The sequence below is a fragment of the Lonchura striata genome, chromosome 1 (genome assembly GCF_046129695.1).
Source record: "Lonchura striata isolate bLonStr1 chromosome 1, bLonStr1.mat, whole genome shotgun sequence".
Taxonomy (NCBI): Eukaryota; Metazoa; Chordata; class Aves; order Passeriformes; family Estrildidae; genus Lonchura; species Lonchura striata.
This window is the reverse complement of record NC_134603.1, coordinates 46,423,597-46,446,321: the sequence shown is the minus strand read 5'-3', so window position 1 is coordinate 46,446,321 and position 22,725 is coordinate 46,423,597. Positions and strand designations below refer to the sequence as shown.

Here is a 22,725-nt window from a genome sequence, read left to right as displayed (position 1 = left end):
GCTTGGTTGCCCTGGAATTTTTTCCTGATGTTCAGAGGGAACCTCCTGTGTGTCCATTTGTCTCCTCCACTTCTTGTCCTAGAATGTCACATGTTGGATGTTAGCAAGAGACACATCTCTGTTGTCATACCCAGCAAAATATGCTGTATAAAATAGTGCAGGTCATATTTATAATTTGTAACACAATGTAGGAAACAGTATAAATGAAAGATAGCTTTGGCAGGAAAAAAAGGTACCTCGCAGTTTTGAGCCACCAGGCGTAAGATCAACCATCTGCTATCACAGAGCTCAGGCAGGTCAAAGAACAGTATCCTTTAGCAAGATACTACATATCAGGTGGTTTTCTTATGTTCATTTTGTATAACTCTATGAAACAAGCAGTACTGGGGCTACATACCCATTTTAAATTAATGTTTAGCCCATTTTTTTTCCCTCATGTCGAAGTAACAAATCTGGGTGTTATGTTTGTTGTACGAGAAAAGTAATACACACATCATATATAACAACTTTATTGAGTAGTGACGAAAAACAGTCGTCATGTACAGTCACTTAAGAAGCTGGTTTGTGAGTCTTGCAAAGAACAGATCATAGTTTCCTCCTATAACTTCATGCCTTGTGTTCACTTGACTTTCGCATATAAAACAGGTATAAACTTCAGCTACAGCCATCTTCCTGGTTTGGATCTCTTAAAGGCCTCTCTCCTATTTGGATTCTGTTAGCTGCTGGGTCACCTCTCTTCACAAATATTGTAACAATTTCAAAAGCTTTGAGATTACTATCAAACTATGAATTTTTTCCCTAAAGTTGGCCAAGAGTAGACCAAAAATAAGAGGCAGAAGTGAGAGAATCCTCTAGAGGTATGCAAACCAGCAGACAAATAGAGATATGTCATGATTTTCTGTGTATTGTTACTAAAGATGATCAGGCTAGAAAATTCTGTGAAATTTCTTTTTGTTTCTACCCAGTTCTGAGATCAGAATACAAACACTAATCACTATGGTGATTTTCCTCTGGGGCTGTGCAGAAATTGTGGTGTTCTACACCAGCCAGTTGGCCAGCAGGTCCAAGTACAGGGAAAACCCCAAGAGGATAGTGGGCTGCACAGCTGAGCTGTAGGAGTATACATCTCATGGATGTTTTGTCTCATAAAGTTTTGCTGAATCTACATTTGCCCTCTCTAGAGATCCTTAAGGACTTCATCCACATTCCTGTGTCCCTCTCTGGTTCTTCTGTGTTTCTTCAAGCACACATTTCACCCCCTCCCCCCATCCCCTCCCCTGGTTCATTTTACGGAAATCTTGGTTTAGCACTCTTGAAAATTTTGGAGAACATGTTATCCTTTCATCCTCTCCTGCAAAGTTTTCCATAGGTGTGAAGAAGATGCATCTCCAAACTCCCCATCTGATGTCTCTGACAAATAACAAGACAAACAGCATTAGATTTTAATGATCAGTGGACAGGAAACTGAGAAAACTCAGTGCAATTTTCCCCTTTGCTTCTGTTCAGCAGCTCCCAGCCAACATATAGCCTTCCTTTCACAGACTGAACTCATGATGTGTGTGAGGTGGGAAGTTTGAAGCTTAACTTTGGTAGGATTTATAGCAACAGGATAACAATAATACTATTGTAAAATTCAAAGAGGATCCTGATAGCTCACCATCAAAAGTGTTAAGACAAAGAGAAGAGAAATGCTTAAGCTGGACCTTATCAGACAATTCATGGTAGTGGCACTACCAGAATTCAAAGCATAGTGCAAAGTGGAGGTGGCTTACTGTGGCAAAAAAATCCCAGGCTGGCCCTTCCTAAGAATAGATATGGTCACACTTTAAATAATACTTTCCTGAAAGCAGTGTTAAAATGACCCAGAAGACAAAACTGGTATTTTGAAATAATTTTGAAACTCCGGAAGCAGAAAATATGTTTGTTGCAGATTAGTTCCACAAACTATTTCAAAGCCAAATCTTTGTGCCAGCAACAAACCTTCTTTACCTTTTTCTGTTCCTGGATCCAAATACAGCATGAAAATCACTTGTTCTGGGCCTGGATTCACTGACAGGAAACCCAAGGCACTACTTATGTTTACATTACAAGTTTATGTGCTTATTCATAAAAATCCTGTAGTCAGAATGATCAGCTTGGATTGCTGATGAGGAGGATTATTTTAATTTCTTTATGTATTTCAATTAAATGCGTGAGTATAGATTTCAGTGCATTTTTTCAGTTAAAAGTACTGTGATTTATATTGCTAAAATGCTATTGCTTGCCCTGCCAAAAGCATGCATCTGGGAACATTTCTGGGTTGCTTACAGTCTTTTCCCTCTTCTTTCTGCCTCTGACTGCCAGTGCATGCTGTTGAAATAAACCAGCTACTTCAAAAGGCAGGTCCTGTTTTCTGTCTTTTTGGGTCTGGCAGTGTTTTGAGAAGTAGAGGAAAGAACAGTAAGAGAATAAAGGTAGATTCAGAGCCCATGAATAAATAAAGAGGAAAAAAAAAAGTAATGATAAAAGAGTACACCTACCTGAGTTCCGTTCGTTCTCCCAGGGTGATACCATTTCTGGATTCATCTGAGGTTGGAGAAGTTGAGTTTCAAGGATCCAACAGCTCTCTACAGTATCTGAATTTTGTGACCCCCCATCTCTGCAAGCTCATTGTCAGACTGCACTTTTGTGGCTCCTTGGAGAACAATGCTGTGATGTGCCCGGTGTCCCCTGCTGTGACATGCCCATCCTGGCATACAGCTCTGCACAACCACAACAGGACAGAAGAGCAGCCCCAGATTCACTTATTGTGCTCTCCAGCTTCTGTGACAGTTGCGAGCTCTCGACTTTGTTCAGCATTTTTAATACTCTCTGAAACAGTAAGTTTCTGCAAATCTTTTGCCACACCTAAATAAGCATCTTCACTCCTGAAGTAATTTGGCCGTGTACTCATGCTGCTCCTTCTCTCCTCAAGACCAGAAAACCTAGAGCATTCTTGTATTATTAATGAAGGACTGTCTGCATTGCCACAGGTAATACAGTATTCACACGAGCTTCATATTCATGGTACAAAGTGATACAGAAGCAATTATACTTCTACTCTGAAAGTTACCAACAGGACCCCAAACTGAGTGCAGTTGCACATACGGATGCTCTACCATAATTCAGATATTAAGCTGTTGGTGTAAGCTGGAGTCCATTCCCTCCTCCCCTGCCAGCTAAGAAACAGACAATGTAATTTATTGCACTGTTCTGCTGGTGTAATTCAGCAAGTACAGAGTCTTGAAGCTTAAGAAGTGAGAGCACACTTTCTGCTGAGTCAAGAGTTCTCTCATTAGGTGCCTGACAGCATATTAAGGAGGAACAAGAGAATCAAGGCCATACAGATTTTCTTGAATAGATTTTCATCTTTCAAGTGCTTTACAAAATGTGCATTGTAAGTAAACATGGAAACATTCTTTTCACGAAATATCTATCTTATATTTTGAATAACGAAAACGAAGCAGAGATGTTCAAGCAGTTTTGGCCAAGTCAGCAAAGCAAGTGAGTGACAGAAAAAGGTCTAGTTCCCAATTCACCAGCATACCAGACCTTGTTCTCTGCTTTTAGACAGTAACTATCACTAAGGTTATCACCCTAGCCTAAAAGTGTGCTTGCAGTCCGATTAAAGATCTTTACAAGAAATCTAAAACCAGCTGAATACAGCACCTCATTAAAGCTCAAAGTTTAACTTGAAGATCTACACATTTTAGAGCTCTTTCAAAAGCTGCTGTTCATCTGCCTGTTTAAGTCTGTGTGATAACTTAGGGGTACTAGATTCAGAAGTGTGATGGACTTAATGAGTTCTGACCTGCTCCTTGACTCGTTGCAACCAATGATGAGCACTAGTCATAATTTTCCATCCCAGTCAGAAGGTAACTTTCAGCGGAGATTATTCAGGTCAACATTTTTCACACAGTAAGTGGGGTAAGCTCAGCAGGTGACAGCTCAGCTGAAGACATTAAACTGTGGTAAGGTAATTGCACCCTATCATATCACTGGGAACAGACTAAAAAGGGAAATTTTCTAGTTCAACCATGAGAATACTCAGCAAAGAAGCTAGAAGTGACACTTCCAGTGTGATCTTTTATCCTAAAAAGGTATTTTCAAATATTCTTATCATTGAAATCTCTTACTGAGTAAAAAGAGGTATTCAGCAGTATTAATAATCTGACAACTCATCTCATATATGCAAGATATTATTTTTCTTGCCTTATGAGTGAAATACTCTTTATATATAAGTTAATATATATAAATACTCTTTATATATAGGTTGAAATCTCAAATCACATGACTCTCAATAACGCAAATGAAACTTTCCCTCCTTTATATTATTAATACTGCTCTTCAGTTCAAGAAACATCCTTCCAGTAGATTATGACAGCCAGTGACTAATAATAAATTTTAAAAATCACTTTTTCTTTTTATTGTTTGTGCTTCAATTTTGTTTCTCACTGCTACACAGCTTGCATCACTAGAATTTGAACCAGTAATGTCTGCTAGGAAAATGAATTATCTTTCAGGATTTTATAAATGTGCATTTATGTTTTCCAGAACTACTAATGCTCTATCAGGAATTTGATAGCCTTGGTTCCTATGAGAAAAGAATCTGAAAGTCTACATTACTATGTGGACACCAGAACTATAGACACTGAAAATTCAGTTTACATCCTCAGAATGGAGGTGGGGGGTAAATGGTGATTTGAAGGAGACAAATGCTATTCAAAAATGTGTAGTTTAAAAACTTTTTTCATCTTAGATACACTTTTATATAAAAATCAAAAGGATTAAGAAGAGGAACATGATGCCAATTAGCAGTATAACTAAGAACTCTGATTATATCTGATCCAAGTACAGGAAGATTCACTAACGACACTGAAGGTAACTGATCTTACATCATCACAATGGACTCTCAAATCTCTTTTTGTCTAGTTTACAAGCAAGAGAAAGACAAATTGGTAACAGCATGGTAACTGACTTAACAAATGATTCTGATTGTGCTTGAGGTAGCAGGAATTGGCTTCCAACATGATTGGGAAGAGGGATTTCATGTAGTCACTTGATGCAAGATGGCAGAAACAGAAACCAGGATGACTCTGAACCTTTCAAAAACAGGTAATCCTGGGTAATCTCACTCAGCAGCAGTGAGGTCATCAGTGGCCTAAAACACAGCTAATGAGAGCCACTCCTCTTCCCTCTTCTTTAAAAAGATGGTTTTCCTTAGACCTCAGGTTCTTAGTCTAACAGCCTTCCATAAATTCCACACCACACCCCATCCTCAGGTGTCCCCTACCACCACCCAGTGAGCAAACCGGAGATAAAGTTATGAAAACACGGGGCCTTTCCCTGGGAGGTGCAGCCTGCCTGGTACTTCATCCTGAACTCTCAGCTCCAGTTCTCTCTTCATGACACTCCAGGCTCTGTGCTACCTCAGTGTTCTTCTCACAGCCTATCTTCATCTACATTCTCAGAAGCTCCATAAATACTTACACTGTTGATCCACATATGCTGGTGTATCCTCACTATTCCCTCTCTGCCTCCCTCCTGCCCTCCAGTTTGCACAACACTGTTGGACAACATGCTGAGAGATGTTTTTCCCAACAGATGGGCTCACAAACAGGGAGTGAGGAAGGTGATGGAAGAGCAGCAGCTCCCTAGCCACAGGGTATCCATACACATTCATAGCAATGGGCTGCACCATGCTTGTATCATTACAGACTAAAAGCTTTCTTGAAACAAAAGCTGTTATTTCTTAAAATTTTCTTGTGCTGTGTTTTTAGCCTTCCTGAATTATAAGATGCAAGATACCATGCTTAAAATATTACCTCTAAGTCAATATAATAGTAACATTTCTGAAGATAAAACTGATTCCCTTCCCTCAGTACACAACCCCCTTACCTCCCCACATACAGGTTTCATTACTTGGTCACTGGTGACTGAGGAAGCTGATTACATCTTTCAAGAGTTTGATATGTACTTTTTAAGTTATGCTGCATGATGGAATTTCAATCATCAGGTACTAGGTGTTTCAGTGACATCAAAATGTTCTTCATCAGAAATGGAAAGAAAAAAGACAAGCAGTTGCATCTAAAGGACTGATTTCCCAATTTACCTTAGGCTAGCTTGCTCTTCTACTTAATCAAAATATGCTCGAAGAGGGGAATATGAAAGTCTACAACACAATTAACAAAAATACCCTCAATTTGTTAGTCACAAATATTTTCTAAAATATCAACCCCTTATGCCAGCATTTTGGCTCACTATGTCTACTTCTCTGTCATTAATGCTCTGTGCCGTAAGCACAACTCCTAGCTGGGGATTCCAATGCGTATGGGAGCTGGGATAAGATTCCAGATCTCAGTTGTGCTGGCATGAAGATAGGTATCCTCAGTGATACACAAGACAATATCCTAGGGAGACTGGAATAAGTCCTATTCTGCAAAATTCAATCCAAGATGAAAGGCATATCAGGAAGAAGGTAATTACTAACTAATGGCTGTGGATGGAAATGTAACATGGATCAGCCTAAGCATTTCATGACAAGTGACAAGACAGCTTGAAAAAAGGGAGATTTTTTCCAAAAGGATGGAAGGTGTCAAGAGCAAAGAAAAAAGGGTTACCTCTTCAGTTTGTGAGGGGCTGATTCTAGGCATTGGAGATACTTGTGGTGTTTTCAGCTGTGTACTGTTGCTGTCTGGAACAAGCTCTCTGTGGATTGACTGAATATGATTTTGGAGTTCAGTTTCTGATTCAAATTTTACATTGCAACTAGAACAGCGAGTCTTCAGTCCCCCTGCCTTGCTTTTGTTCTCAATGGAACTCAAGTTCTCATTTTGGCCCATTCCTTGTCTGTTACTGCTTGAAGGGATGTTGACACTTGGACTACCACTTTTACTGAGATTAACACAGCTAGCACACAGACCATATGGCAGACCGTTGATGTCAAGTTTCACTAAATCCTGTTTCGAACGGAATTCTTTCAGGCAAGACGCACACTTGTACAGTTTCTGGAGATGCTGTGCACGTCCTGTGGACTGCACAGCAGAACCATTTCCAGTTTTCTGCATATGGAATGTGCCATGGATTTTCAGTTCCAGCGTGGAGGTCACTGTCTGCATGCACACCACACAGCGGAACCCTGTCAAGGAGTTCCTCAGGTCAGGGTGCATTTGGCAATGCTCTAAAAATTCCTCCTCACTTTGGAGTGGCATCTTGCAAATCCTGCAGTTTCCAGTGTCCAGGCTCTTACTATGTGTGACCTTATGTTCAGTAAGAGTCAGAAGAGATGGAAACCGCTCACCACAGATTGGGCACATATAGTGTTTCACTGGTCCCAAGTGTGTCTGCATGTGCTCTCGAAGCCCATTTTCAGAGAAGAATGTTCGAGAACACACATTACACTTGTAATTCCCTTTAATGAGTTCAGCCTTTTTCTTCACTATGGCACTTTCTCCAGGTCGAATGTTGTGGTCTCGCAGCTGGTGATTCTGCAAGAGAGTCTCCATGGTGTAAGCTGCTCCACAAATGTCACAGCCATACATAGGCTCAGATGTGTCCACATCTTCTTCACTGCCATCGTGGCTGTTATGGGACTCCTGGCTATTTGTCAACAAGGTCTGGAGTTCCACTTCCTCTTTCTGAACTTGCTCAGATGCCCCATTCGTTCCACAGTTTGGGGTTTTCGTTTCAAAAACACAATGTTTTTCCCTCAAGTGCTTTTCCAGCAAGATGATAGCATGGAAAGCTTTGCTGCAGAACTTGCAGTTGTACTTCTTGCTGTGCGTAGTGATGTGACATTGCAGCTCCACCTCTGTACCAAAGGATTCACCACAGAAGATGCACTTGTGTACTTTGCCTTGGTTCTCCAGGTGGTTGTGTTTTACATGAAGCTGCAGGTCGGTCTCGTTGCGGAAATCCCAGTTGCAAGATGTACATCTGTATACCTTCTTCTCATTGCTGTGCTTCACAGCCAAGTGCAGCTGAATGGAGACTTTGGAGTCAAAAACCTCTTGGCACAAGGTGCAGCGGAAGAACACAAATGTATGCATGTCCAGTAGGTGTTTCTGCAAGTCATCCACAGAAGTAAACTGCTTGTCACAGCTTTCACAGATGTAGTAGGTTGAGGTGATCATGAAATGAATGGTAACGTGCTTCAGCAGTGACTCCTGATTTGGAAATTCCTTGTTGCACTGAGGGCAGGTCAGTTTTGGCAGGACAGTGTCAAGATGTGTTTTCAAATGAGTCTGAAAACCATCCAAGGAAGTATACTTAGCACCACACTGATTACAAATATATTCCCCAGCAGGACGAGCAGGAGCACCTCCAACTGCCTGCATCATCTTTAAAGAGGTCTGCTCAATGGTTACAGGAGATAATGGACTCATGGCTCTGGACTTTTTCCCATTGTGGATATAATTCAGCGCCAAAGGAATGTTCTTATGGTTCTCCTTGATATGCTTGTTCAGTTTAAGAACACTATTAAATATTGGAGAATTGGTACAGTAAGAACAAGAATACACTTCCACCACTGGATCTTTTGGGGTTCCAAGCACAGGAGAACCAAAACGGGAACTGCTAAGATCACAATGGACTTGTCTAATATGCTCTTCCAGGGAAGAATCTGTAAGAAATCCCATGTAGCAATGGGGACAAAAGAAAGCATTACTGTCCTTAGCAGCAGGATTGGCAAATCCATGAGAACATCGGATGTGTTCCTGAAGGGTGTTGAGGTCATTGAACACTTCAGAGCAGAAGTTGCACTGGTAGACCATGGCAGGCATGGTAGAAACAATCAGTGCTGGGTCTGGAACTTCATGGACTTGCTTAAGATGTTCATTCAGATTGTACAGAGATGGCAATACCTCCAAACAATACTGACAGATATGGGCTTGTTCAGGTTTATCTAAATGCATAGTTTTCAGGTGTATCTGCAAAACTGCAAGGCTGGAAAACAACTGTTTGTTGCAGTAAATGCAGCTATAAGTAACTTTTGCCTGCTTACTTGAAGGACCAGTGATATCTGGCACTTGCTGAGCTGCTCGCTTCCTTCCACGACCTTTTGGTATAGGAGGAGCTGTTTCCACCATTGTTGAGCTATCCACTGAAAGATTTGAATCTGGGGTAGTGCTAGAGACTGATGTGTACCCCACAGTTACCAAAGATGGGCTGTTGCTGTGGTTGCATGACTCTGGCTGCTGGTGACTGTCCATGTGGCTGTACAGCTCCTCCACAGTGTGAAAGTTCTCAGAGCAAATGCTGCATGAATTCTTCTTCTCACCATTATGAGCCTGCTCCATGTGATTTACTAGGGATGTTTCCTCTACAAAGAGTTCATGACAGTAAACACACTGAAGAGCAGATCGGTCTTCATTAGGCGAACACTCAGGGTGACATTCTGCAATGTGCTTCTGAAGATCTTCAGGAAAATCAAAGCCTTCTTCACACTGACTGCATTTCTGAGTGTCTTTCATTTTCCAGTCCTCCATCCGGGAAGCGGACTGGGAGCCATCTTTGTTCCTCTCGTGAACCTGCATGTGTCCATGCAGTGAACTAGATGACAGGAACCCACGTCTACAAATGGCACACTTATATGGCTTGTTGGACGTATGAGTCTTTAAGTGAATTTTAAGATGATCACTCCTTGAGAACGCCGCATCACACTCACTGCAGTGATACTTCTTGTCTCCCGTATGAAGCTTTATGTGGCGGTCCCTGCTCCGTTTGTGTTTGAAGAGACGGCTGCAATATGTGCATTTGAAAGGGAGCTTGTCACTGTGACTTTGCTCGTGGTGCTTTAAGTAGCTGAGGCGGCTGAACGACTTGTCACAGAACTGGCATGGATAGGGCAAACCTGGGCCTCCTTCCTCTTCTCCAAAATCACAGCCTTCTCCATGGCTCGGGGAAGTCTGATCCTTGCTAGAAGGAGATGATGCTGGCCATGAGCAGGAGGGGTCATCCTCAACATCCACTCCGTCTGAAATGAGAAAGAAACATGCCCACAAGCTTAGTCTCAAGAGTAAAAAGGAGCTAGAAAATGCATATGAATAACACAGGACTGCTACTCCTAAATAGCTAAAACATTAAACTCAGACTAGAACATTTCTTACAGTGATATCAACAGTTTCAAGACCACATTTATTTTTATCATACTGTAAAACATTAGAAGTTATTAAATAGTTCTGTGCCTATATTAACTTTTTATTGCTTTTTTATCATTCTTCCTCCGTTGCAGGATATGTATTATACATTGACAATTTTATTAAAATGCAGATTTTAATATATTTAATGTTTCTTTTGTATCCACTGTAAAATTATTTGCATATTATGTGAGCATCTGAAGAGTCAAAGGAAAAGAAAATATTAAAGGCATGCTTTAAAATGAACACAGTCAACTCACATGCCCAATATTTACTGAAAAGATTTGCCCTGTTTGCCGCAGGTTTGTGGTATTTTTTCCTTTGAAAATGATTCTGAACACAGGAATCTTTAAAGGCTGTTTCTGAGACAGACTTGGGTGTTATTCTAAACAATAATAGGAAAAATTACAAGGGAGGAACAGGACAACAATATAAACAGTGATGTTTTCTCTAATAAAGTGCAACCAGATTTCTCCAATAATGATACAATTCAGTTACTGAAAGCTGGCAGCTGGATCATTAAATGTTCAAAACAATCTAACAAACCAACAACCAGGATCAAGGAAAATGGGAAAGTGTCACAAGGGTCAGCCATGAACAGCATTTTTTTTTTTAAGTTCAAGAGGTTGCCCACCATTTCTTCCTTTTTTGCAAAGGCCTCAGCCAGCTGAACTTCCTCAGTACAGCAGAACCTGTACTGTGAGATGATCACAGACAAAGCAACTTGTAAAAAACTGGAAACAGGAAAAATGATAAACATTTATGGTAAAAGCTGAAAGATTTATGAGTTACCAGGAAAAGACAAAGCAGAAATGCTGGCCAGATAATAAACAGACTAGTTATCTATGGCATTACCTCATCTCTAAACAGGGCAAGTTGTAAATATTTTTTTCAAGAAATGTGCTGTACAGTTTTTGAACCTTTTGTTTTAAATGTAGATAACTATACTTCAATGATCATATTGATATTAGCCTAAAACTTCTTTTAAAATATTAAAAGAATGTTTGAAAGATCACTCTACCTCAAATAATTCTTCTATTCCTTTCCAGGGGCAATGCTTGAGGGTTTTTTTCATTTTAAAAGTAAAACTGACTACAATAACACTATAGAAAAAAGATACAATAAACCCCATGAAAAATATCTTTCTAAAGGTATTTTTGCAAAGAAGACAGTTTCCTAACATCCTCAGCCTTCTCTCAAGCAATTTACTACACTACAAAAGTTAGAGCTGGCCTATATTATATAAACAAATTCCAAGCCTGCTTACTATAAGGTAAAGAGATTTCACTAGATTATCAACCTCTTGCTTATCCACAGGAAACAGATGAGGATTCATTCCTTTCCTGCATCTAGAAACTGATGACAACGCCATCTCACTATCAATGCCAGATGGCAGCCATCTAACTCTGAGAAAACAACCAAACACCATTGCTGGATGCCTGCCCATTGACACAATGCTTTTCAGGATAACTTGGAAACTGCATGGGTTTTTATCCTCTTGTTTGCATCTTGGAGAAGAGGGTTTCACAAATTAAACACACCTTTTGCACACATATACACACACACACTATACATCTGTAATTACATACATACAAATCTGCACTGTATTTAAATAACAAAATCAACCCCTGGCCTGAGTGCCATGTTTCTGAACCAAAACCAATGCTGTTTATCAAAAAAAAAGGAAACATAAAAATCCTCCCTCCCAGCAAAAGTAGTATCATCTTCTAAAATGCTTCCCAATGTGCAAAGTTCCTCATTGTCATACATACTAAATAAAACCAGTCAGGTGAGTTTTTAAGATATGACTGCATTAATGACTGCAATATTCACAGGAGACTTTTAATGTAAATCTGTGTATTGCCCTTTCAAATTGCTGGATTTGACTCTAAAACTGGAAATTATCAAAACAGTGGAACAAGCATTTACAGAAAAATATGTTAACATTTTCTCCACTTCTAAATTTTATATTAAATGCATCTTTCCAGCTAGGTCTTTTAAATGGGAAAACCTTTTGTTCTTTAAAAATCCAATATATTTCTGACATACACCCACTGATGGCATATAAACAGGAATTTATGTCAAGCAACCAAGTGAAGAAAAATAGTCTGTGACTGCCTAGGCAACATATTTCGTAACCAAATTTAGTATTAAAATGTATATCCTATGGAGAAATGATATATTATTGTATAAAAGTTTAGAGGAATATATAGTAAGTGTTATAAATAGTGTACCATCACTGACATAGCAGTAAATCACTTCCTTTTTGTGGCCACTGCCTGCCTGGTTTAACCTATTATACAACTATTCCCCCTGGCTCGTGGATCCCAGCAGGCTGTCATGCTGGCAGCAGGGTCAGGATCAAGTATGGAATATGACCATGGCATAAGCAATGGCAGCCCCTTTCCCCCACCCAATTCTTCTTGTTTGCCTGGGATTCTCCTCAGCTTTTTCACAAGGGTAAGGAAAGCGAAGGGGGAAGAATGTAACTATAGCACAGAGACAGTTCTGGCTTTCCAGCCAGCAAATGGAAATGTGTACCACTTTGCCGCTGCATTTTTTAATCAGAGCCCACACTAATTCTACAGAGCAGTTCTCTTTGTGCAAAAGGGAGAAAAGCAAGACACAAGTCAGATTTGTGTCCTTTTAACTTGAGAAGTGAAAATCTTTCAATCTCTCAGAACTCCGGAAGAACCAGCAAGGCAGGGGGAATTCCACAAGGCAGAGGACAACAGGATTTTCCTGAGTACAAGCCTAACAATGTCACCAACATGCTTTCCTGACTCCCCGCCAGCCCCTGGCATGGCGGGGCAGGGGACAGCCTGTGTGGACGGGGCCATGCCTGGAAGGAGGGACCCTGGGCTGTCCTCACACAAAGGGCTCCAAAGGCCAAGCCCATCAGCTTTCAGTGACCCACAGAAAGGCTTTTGAAACTGTCCTTCTGCCACAAGGAGAATGTTTCACTGCAGTGACTTTTGCTGTGCAGACTCCAACCTGAACCCTGGGAACATTGTGTGCAATGGACTAATGTGCCAGTAGAGCTCAGGGTCTGGGTAGGAATGGATCTGGGGACAGCAACTGGGGTAACTACTGGACTAAGGGTAATTACTGCTACAGCAGAACTGGAGTGATGGCAGTGCCTGTCCTGCTATCTCCCACCCTTCCCCGCAAGCATGCTGCCCTATAAAATTAAGGTGCAACCATTAAGAAAGTCTCCCTCAGAATGGCAGCAAAGTGTGACTTACTGCTCTACACTGAGGCGACTCCACGTGCACAGGCACAAGGTGAGCAGGCCTTGTCCCTCAAAACTGTGATGGAGGAGCTGAACTTAAGGTCTTTGCAGAGAGCCTTGGGATGCAGACTCCACTCCAGCTTTCACAGTAGATCTCACTACAGAGCCAGCTCTGCACGGGCGGTAGAGTTTGACCTGCTGTCGGGGTAAAGGGCTTCAAACCCCTTTTCACCCATCACTCTCATAGAAAATACAGTTTGCTGCTACTCTGCACATAGCTGCCTGTATATAAATCTGCAGACACCTACACACTGAGCTATATGTCAACATTACAAATCTGATCTTTAATGTTATAACAAGCTGTTTTAAAATACTCTGGACCAAACTCAGATGCACACATACAAGTTCCCAGGAGTGGTACACATCTATCTGAGGGCAGAATGGAGCTCCAGGTACTTGACAGACTGTTTATGGAGTTTTAAAATATATTTTCTGTATTGACTTTTTTTTTCCTTCAGCACTCACTAAGTGCTACTTACTGTAAATGCCTTTTTTGTGTTATGGCAAGTATTCTGAGTTTCAGTGTGATGCACTTAACATGTCCATTTAAATTTTTAATTTTTGGAACCAGTCACTTCACACTCGCTGACTCTAAGAAAGCTTTAGCACTCACAACCAAAAAACTTCACTGAAAATCAGCTACAAGGCCTAAAAGTCTATTTAAAGATGCAAATGTGTGTGAATAGTTAGTGCAGATGTTTTTCTACACCAACTGTACTTGCTGAGTTTCACCATTTCCATAAAGCACATTAAAACAAGTGTGTGAACACTCTGAGATGAAAGTACCAAGCACTCCTGAGACTTCCAGTGGAAAGTAGAGCTGCCTGACTTTTCTCCAAGCAGACAGGAATGCCCATGATTCAGCAGCCTGAGTAAATAAAAGAGGTCCTTATTTCCTAATTCTGCTGGCTGGCCACACTGCAGCAGTCTCTGTGCTGCTGCCAAAGGGGATGCAAAACTGGAACTACACCCAGCAGCTGAAGGACTGTCTTTGTTAGCCAGCCAGGCCTTTCTGACCATCTTCTGGCAACAAAACTATCATATCCTGCAAGGAAGACCTCCATCTCAGGCTTGATAATTCTCTAGTCTGTCTAATAGGACGAAACAACAAATTTTGCATGGTCTGTGTTGGAGGAGGACAGCTGGAAACTCAGTTAGTAGCAGAGTAACACCTGTTCAGTAGTATTGATGGGGAAAGTGCTCACTAACAGAAAAGTGAAGCAATACCAGGAGTTATCCCACAAAAGCGGGGGAGGAAGGGGGAAGAACAAGAACACAAAAGCACCTCTGTGGAGTTAGCCGCCAGCCACTCATGTGCCAACCCCAGCAGACGCGAGGTCTTAAAAGAGATCTTATCCCTAGTGCTGCTGACTGAATTAACAGGACTGCTTCAGAAAGATGTTACTTAGTCACCAGGAAGGTCTATGACATACACATGCTTTTGCTGGAGTAGACTTCAGGGCATTTACTTTATCATGGCTTATTTTTCTGTATGATTTAAACATGTTTTTGCTGCCACTAGACAAATGGCCACATTCCTAAAGCAAATGTCAGCTAACCTTTATGTGACATAATACATAGGGGCCCTCTGATAGAGCAGAGTTTACACATATGAACAAATTAATATTTTCAATATCCTGTAAGCAGCAGTTTTCCATTTTCCCCATTTTGCTGTTCAAGTAACGGGCACAGACAAGCTGGAATGCTTTGCCTCAGGTTACAAATGTAATCTGTGTGAAGGAGGAAACAGAACCTGCATCTCCCCAGTCTGAGCCATTACTGCAAGAATAATTCTTTCTCCCCTGAAACTCAGAGCTGGCAAAATGCTTAAACTGCTGTATTTGACCAAAGAGAAAGCCCAGCAGTTGAGATGTACAGACACCCTCCAGCTCTGGGTCCTGATGATATGTTCTCACTCCTTTTCTCCCATTATAATAATGGCAGACTGGTGACACAAGTATCCCCCAGGAACCCATCCAAAGTACTAAATAGCAAGGTTTCTTTAACAGGTAAAATATAATGAGTTACGTAGAATGATAATAGATACTAAAAATGAAAAATCAAGTACACCAGGCAGCAGCACATAAACCTGTGTACTCCATACTGCCACAGGCACATGGATTGTGAATGCACATGTATGCATTTATGCATTGGGTTGTTATGTAGCCATTATTTGTTGTCCTACCTCCAGTCAAAGACCTGTTCATATGCTAGTGCAGAGACTTATATGTGCTTATACACTTGTATTGAAAAGGATGGAAAACTCATACAAATGCACAGTATTGCTAATTTACCAGACAGCATGCCACAAGGTAGAACATGATTTGTAAGAAAGGAAGGACTAAATAGCAGGTGGGTAGGTCAGTTAACTGGATGTATGATAAGGCTCCACAGTTTTAAATCCTTGCATTTTTGTGCAGGTAATTGAGTGAAGTGGTTATTATATATCATATAGTTTAGTTGTAATGGCCATTTCAGGTTTTAGTGCTGGCCACATTTTATATTATTACCACCACTAATTGTCTGCAGGGCTACCCTGAAAATGAGATAAGGAATCTTAGGGGAATATGCAGGTGTGAATAAATAGCAAATGAAGAGGTTAGATATTGCTGAAATAAAACAATATTGTGCTGTGTGCTGAATAGATCTAAATAGCTAGAAGATCAAAGGACAGTATTTAAGGATCAACATGGCTTCAGTGATGGTCTAACAATACATGTCACTCAAAGAAGCTATAGTTTGGAAGTTTTTAATAGAAGTAGAAGGTAGGACTAGTCTTTAATTAATTTTAAATAAAATATACATTGTTATATAACATTCTATGTTTACTTTCAATAGAAATGTACACAGTTTTAAAAAGCTAAAACTTTAATATAATCATCACATTTTTTTCACATCACTGACCCCACATTAAACTCACTCATTTGTCTCATAACTTATTAAATGGCTTGAAAACTAATACTCTGTAATGGGCATTCAAAAGAGAAATGTGAACTTTAAAAATTATTTATAATTTACAGATGTTTTTTAAAATCTATCAATATTTCAAAACTGCTTTGGGAGCACCAATTAAATGCATTAGCAGTTAAGATAACTGGGGGAGAAACATACAGGGGTTCCTGACCAAAAGAACTGAGACAGATGGTAGGGAGGTTTCCCCATTTTAAATTTCATAACCAGAGGAAAGACAGCTCCTAGAAACAACAAATAAGTCACTTTAATACTTCACAGGAAAAACCTGCTTGCTTTTATAAAATGCCTTTAATGCCTACATAAGTAGTTAACATTCCTGTATTGCTCTCCTAAGGTAACCTAAGGCTCCAGCTCCATTATGTCTTCTTCAGAAGACATATTACCATTACATATGTAAAGAGGAGCATAAATGTTTTCCTTGATTGTTGCTTAAAGTTCATTTGAACAGACGGAGCCCGATGAATTCCATCTTCTGCAGCCAAATTAAAGAAAATGTAAGCAGTTCATATTCTGCTCCACCTTTCAAATCATACACAAAACTCCATTTGCAACTAGAAGAAAACAGAGCTACACTTCTGCTTGTTTGAGGAAGCTGGCATTTTGTGCCTCTATAGGCAGAGAAAGCATAAGTAATTTTCCACACTCCTGTACATATAACAGTCACCATCTTCACAGCTTATTATACTGCTTTACATAATTGGGAATCGCATGTCACACAATTAATTTACAGGGGTTGTTTAGTTGTGACTGTACAAGCACTAAGCGATTCAAATTAGCTCATTTGTCCACTGCTTAAATGTGACAAACACATTTACACTGTATTTCTTCCCCTGTTAAGTTGCTGTTTCTTTTAGTCTTTGTTTTTGTTTGTTTGTACAGTATGAGTCAGAGACCACCAAGCTTGTTCCATCTGAAGCTAGGGTCAGAAAAAAACCACCCTGAGAATAATTGCATTTAAAATCAAGATAATGACAGAGCAAAAGCCCATTCAGATATTCCAGCGAACATGCACATAATAACGATCTCCTAAGAACCTGTATATTAACAACCTCATGAACTGAAAGTAGTGATTCAGTCAATCAGGTTTTTGCTAGAGAATAATTATTATAATTTGTTGTGCCAGTAACAGTATTTGTACTGCTTATTAAGAACAGCAAATGACTAGGGGATAACAGTTCAGGGTTCTTCACTGGACCCCAGTGTTCTGCCTTCTGTTTTCACTGGGTTGTGCTCTCCCCCAGGCAGCATCATGAATAGGACCAAAAGCCCTCTCCATCCAATCTTCCCCCACACTGCAGCTCCTTTTGAAAGCCTCAGAGACAGTCCCTGTAATGCAGTCCCAATCAAACTTTCAAGATATATAGGTATTAAAACGAGCTGACAGTTTCTTTCTTTCCTAGGTCACAACATAAGGAGTGTGCCTTAAGTCAGAGAAATGTCAATATTTCTCTTCCTTCCCAAAATCAAATGGTCCAGAAGATCAGGCCCTAAGAGCTGAAGGCAGCCCTGCTTCACAGCTGCCCTCTAAGTCCTGATTCCCACACAGCTGCAGGACCCTGCAGAGAGAAGGGACGGCTGTCAAAAAGTCCCTAGCTGGAGGCTCAGACAAAAGATGGAGCCTCTGGACTGGATTTGCAAGCAGAATCCCCTGAGATGACAAGCATCACCTTGGGTCCTGATTTGAGTATCTCCCTTCTTTCAGTTAATCTAGTGTTTACTCATGAAGGTCCCGCATTTTTTAATCACGTATGCCTGTCCATCCTACTTGTGCCTGCATTTCAACCACCCCAATTCTTTGCCTCATTGCCTTTAGATCAGAACAGCAACAGCAAAACAGTTAGCAGGGGGCTAAACTAGGACAGAGAAAAGAAGGAAGGCAATGTGTGGAGAAGCAGAAGAAAGAAATACCAGGTAGAGAGAAAGAAGGGAGTCAATAATTGCATCTGAAAGAAACCCAGGCAAAGATATCTAAAAATCTTTTCAAGGAAATGGAAAGTGAAAGGAAATTTAGATCAAGCAAAAGCAGTGTAGGCAGTTAATGCTTTCAAAAACACATCAGTGTTATTTTACAGTGTGCTAGAATTAAATACAGTAAGTAAACATAGAACTGCTTATTTCTTAGAATGACAGAAATGTGGTGGAGGTCTTATTTACACAGGTGAAAATGCCTGGACCTAGATCTGCAAAGAGACCTAGGTGTCTCCAGGAGCCCAAGAAGCAAAGAAGGCAGGATTCATGGGGCCCTGGGGGGGAACCAGGAAAAGGTCTGCAGCCTCGCAGCTTGGGCACTCAACTGGGAGAGGGGAGTACTGGGCTCTTTATATATTAAAGAGGCACTGGATAAAAACAAAAATAAACTTAAGCATGAGTTCCAGACTGCAAGAACCCCTGGACTGAATGAGCATACTTCTCCACAGGGTAACAAGTTCCTTCTCAAATGTGCTCCTACTAGTTGTATGAATAGGATACTCTTTCCTTCCAGCATGCCTAGCTTCCAGGAGAAGGGACCTTGGGACAACTTAAGACCCTCTGCTCAGAGGCAGGAAACATGACTTTGAATCCCCTCAGAATACTCCGAGAACTGAGTCAAGGCCTCATGCTATTTAATACTTTACCTACTTGGCCCCTAGGTAGGGAAGACATTTTGCTGAAAGTGCCCAACAAGTCCTGGGCTTATTGTGGCACTCTCCATGCAGCAGGCTGATCAAAGGCAGTGGGTACCCAGATGCTCACACTAGGATGGTTTCCACAAACTACCAAACTGCAGCAACCTGAGAAATTTTCATGAAAATAAGAGGTGCCTTACAAAGTGGGATAAACCCAGGAAGGTAAGTTTTGGATAACCAATTCTATTTAGCTTTTTATAGTCCATCTATATCTCATTTTAGGCTCTCTTGTTTTAGATCTGACTGTTAGTGTAGATGTGCTGCCCAGCTGTAAAAAAAGATGTCCTGAGGCAAAGATAACCTTGTTTTTTTTTAATAGGATGGCAGATAAATGCTTACACCAACTCTAGTGCAGCATAGTCACACTGAGGGCAACATGTTTTGGGAGCCTTTGCAATGCAGTCAAAATGCTGTGTAACAGTCCTTTCTTCCTGAACCTCATTTTCCCCAGGTTTGCTTGAATGGGAACATATGTGGCTGTCTATGCCACGGGACAGGCTCAGGTTGGCAGATGTGTGTGTCTTCCATTAATATACAGGTGGTCTAGCCTGTAAGGGAAACCTAACAAATTTCCCAGTCCACAGTGCTCAGAAGACCAAATCATATTATGAAGGTGTCATGTGTAAACTGTCACATCTACTGCCTGCTAATCTTGCAGAATATCAGTCCCTCTATGTGGAATTTTGCATGGTAAAAGTTACGATTAAAGTATGTATAAGCTTCACTCAGTCCTTTCATGTTAATACAGGTTTATTTGAGTGATTAAATTATAAAAATGAGAAGGTGAAATTCATTGTAAAAGGCAGAATTTTCCTTCTCTTCTGTATAATTTCCATTCACCAAAGCCTGCTGAAATGCATGATTAAGTGTCTGAAATAGAGGCTTCTCCAAAAATAGAGAGATCTCCACTTTGTTAAAGCCTATATCTTAAACAACCCTTTGCAGCTTCCTCAGTGTAGAATGGAAGCCTGGTGTGAAATACAGTAAATTAAGCCTTTTGCTGTCAGGGTTGGAAATAAGGGCAGAGCAGAATAGCGGCTGGATTTGAAATTATTCCTTTTTCTTTTTTTTTTTTTTTGGCTTCATTTACATCCTGTCTAAGGTCTTCTGAGAAGCTCAAGGTGTCTTATCTCTGGCTACCAGGGGGTATTTTGCAGTCAAAGCAGTTAATGTACTGCTCTCTCTCTCTTTCTTTTTTTTTTAAGGCCATCTTATCAGACAGATCTCTTCAGGCTGAGGAGAACCTATACTTATCAGTCTGTACACTCTATTGACAGCTCAGTGCTTCGAGGGACAAATGAAAGCTTAGGGTAGAGAAAGATCAGTTAACCTGTTCCACTCTCAGTTTAGACTAATCTTTAGTTTGTCTAACTCCAGGAAACGCTGTACATCTTTTCTGTGTTTACTTGGACAACAGAGGCACACAATCGCATCATCGCTTGCTAAACCAGGAGCACAGGTACAGCCACGGCAATAATCCCCAGGACAGCCTGCCTGTTGACTTGTAAATGTGAGCAGCGCTCTGCTGACCTCCAGCAACTCCTTCTCCAGGTGACCTCAGGGGCAGCAGGCTGTTATGGGAGCATCTGAGAGTTGCTAGGATTGCCCAGTGAAGCAAAAACTGAGGGCTGCATGGACTCACCAATTGTGAGCCTTCCCCACAGGCAAGAAAAAGTGTGCACTCTTCAGAAAAGGAAACTAATCTCACATGTAGTCTAAATGTAAGCAATGCGTATGAAAGTAAACCTGAAGAGAATCCTGTAAATCTGCTCTTGGATCAGAAGATAAGGTGAAGAGCAATTTATTTAGATCGCTCCTTCTTATCCTACCAGGCAAAATTTTACAGCATGATGTGATTTGTAACTAAGAGCAGTCAGCCCTACTAACTGGTGTATCTAAAAAATATACAAGCCAGATTTCTCCCTTACAAAAAAAAAACAAAAACCAAAAAACCCAAAACAAAACAAAAACATTCATCTTGTCCTTTCTTTTCACAGTTCACAAGAAATGAGCCAGGTCTAAAAAGCTGCAGCTTCACTGCTACTGAAAAATCATTCACCATAATTTCAGGTGAAAAAAATTCATATTGTAGATTGAGCCTTGTGCTGGTCCTGCTTCCTACATTTTTATGTTTATTTTTTCTCCCGCTTTTGTATCCAAACATTTCATGAGCACTTTTTATTAGTGATAACCCTGGACTTTCCCTGCAGAGAAGGTTCACTATTAATTGTCCATTATCTTGGTGAGTCAGCACAAAGGAGAGGGGAAGAAATTCTCATCCAAATGGTTTCACCTCCCTCTCTTGAGAGTGATGCCCTTGTCAGGGCATTAAAGACATGAAAACCTGCCACTTATCAGAATTGTGTTTGAATCGAACTACTGTCCTTGAAAACAGTAGACACCAGATACCATCAAAATAAGCCACACTGGCAGATCCTGTTCCACTGTGACTTAGGCAACCTTTATCCAGCTTACATATGCACTGGCAACTGCTTATGATCAGTAATGTTACAGCCACAGATTCAAGAAGAGCATATTCTTTTCCATTTTATGAAACAATAAACATATTAAAAATAGCAACTGCAATAATGAAGAAAAGTTGGCTAGCATCTATGTTAAGTCTCTAGATACCATATTAAAATGTGGGGAAGTAGTATGTACAGATTTTTTTGGGAGTAGAAGGAAGATGACATTTTTTGCAAAACAGTTTGGAAGACTTCAACAGTTTAAATAAGCCTGAGGACACATTTGAATGTAAACTCATTGCTGAACAACTTCGTAAATTTTTTAATTATATGACATCACCAGTTCTTAACAAAGCATAATTCAAACCTATTGAAATGCTGAATGTACTTGCTAGAATGAAACATTTAAAATATGTCTTTAGTATGTCTATTAACCTCATCAGAAATGGGGGGAAAAGAAAAAAACACCAGTCAGTGATTGTCTGTGCTTTTCACAATTCAAATTCACAAACAGAAAAAAAAATCAAAAAAGTTACGCTTTGCTTTTAACAAGTAAACAAGTGTACAAATTAATTCAGAGAGCTGTAATTTTGAAAATTTTCTATGTTTAATGTGCACTGCAGTTAAACTACTTTTTCTGTACAAATTAATTTACTGCATCAGTGATCGATGTTTATGTTTAGGCAATTTTATTTCTCAGTATGGTAAAATTAGACCTAATAGTTGCAACCTGTTATGTCCAATCTGTCACTGAAATTCAAATTGCCCTTTTTCCTATTATTCAAGGAGTAATTTGGAAGAATTAAAGCCATCTAAAACCAGAAGACAAACAATTCTCTGTAAGGACTCAATAGCCTGTGTCATCAACCTGCTCTAGAAAGAAGTGGCCTTTCCTCAACAGAACCACTGCTTCCATTTCCTCTGGATCAGAACATTTGCAGCCCAAAGTGCCACAGAAGGCACAAGTGTCTGAAAATAGCAGAGGATTGTGTGACTCCTTGAAGGAAATGTAAGGAAAATGCACATTCTGAAGCAGTAGAAATAGCATTAACAGCCAAGATCCTTCTTTCCATTTTATAATTGCTGATGTTCAGACCTTTTTAATTAGTCATCCATCTACAGAAAATAGATTTTGTTCTTCATCTGGGACAAGTTAGTTATTGCCATCTTGTTCT

General features: G+C 40.3%; 1 protein-coding gene and 1 long non-coding RNA gene across 14 annotated transcripts in view; both read right to left on the bottom strand.

Annotated features, from left to right (window-relative positions):
- Positions 1 to 22,725, bottom strand: part of ZNF521 (zinc finger protein 521) — a 229,736-nt gene that overhangs the window by 126,856 nt on the left and 80,155 nt on the right. For all 13 annotated transcript variants that reach the window (XM_077783929.1, XM_077783921.1, XM_077783925.1 and 10 more), the window contains one exon: positions 6,639 to 9,991. In XM_077783929.1, the coding sequence (XP_077640055.1) occupies positions 6,639 to 9,991 (3,353 nt within the window). The remainder of the gene's footprint in view (positions 1 to 6,638; positions 9,992 to 22,725) is intronic.
- On the bottom strand, positions 494 to 4,725 carry LOC144246467 (uncharacterized). Its single transcript, XR_013340138.1, has 2 exons — positions 2,520 to 4,725; positions 494 to 1,410 (listed from the first exon to the last, which is right to left on the bottom strand). It is a non-coding gene; the product is annotated as an uncharacterized LOC144246467 (long non-coding RNA).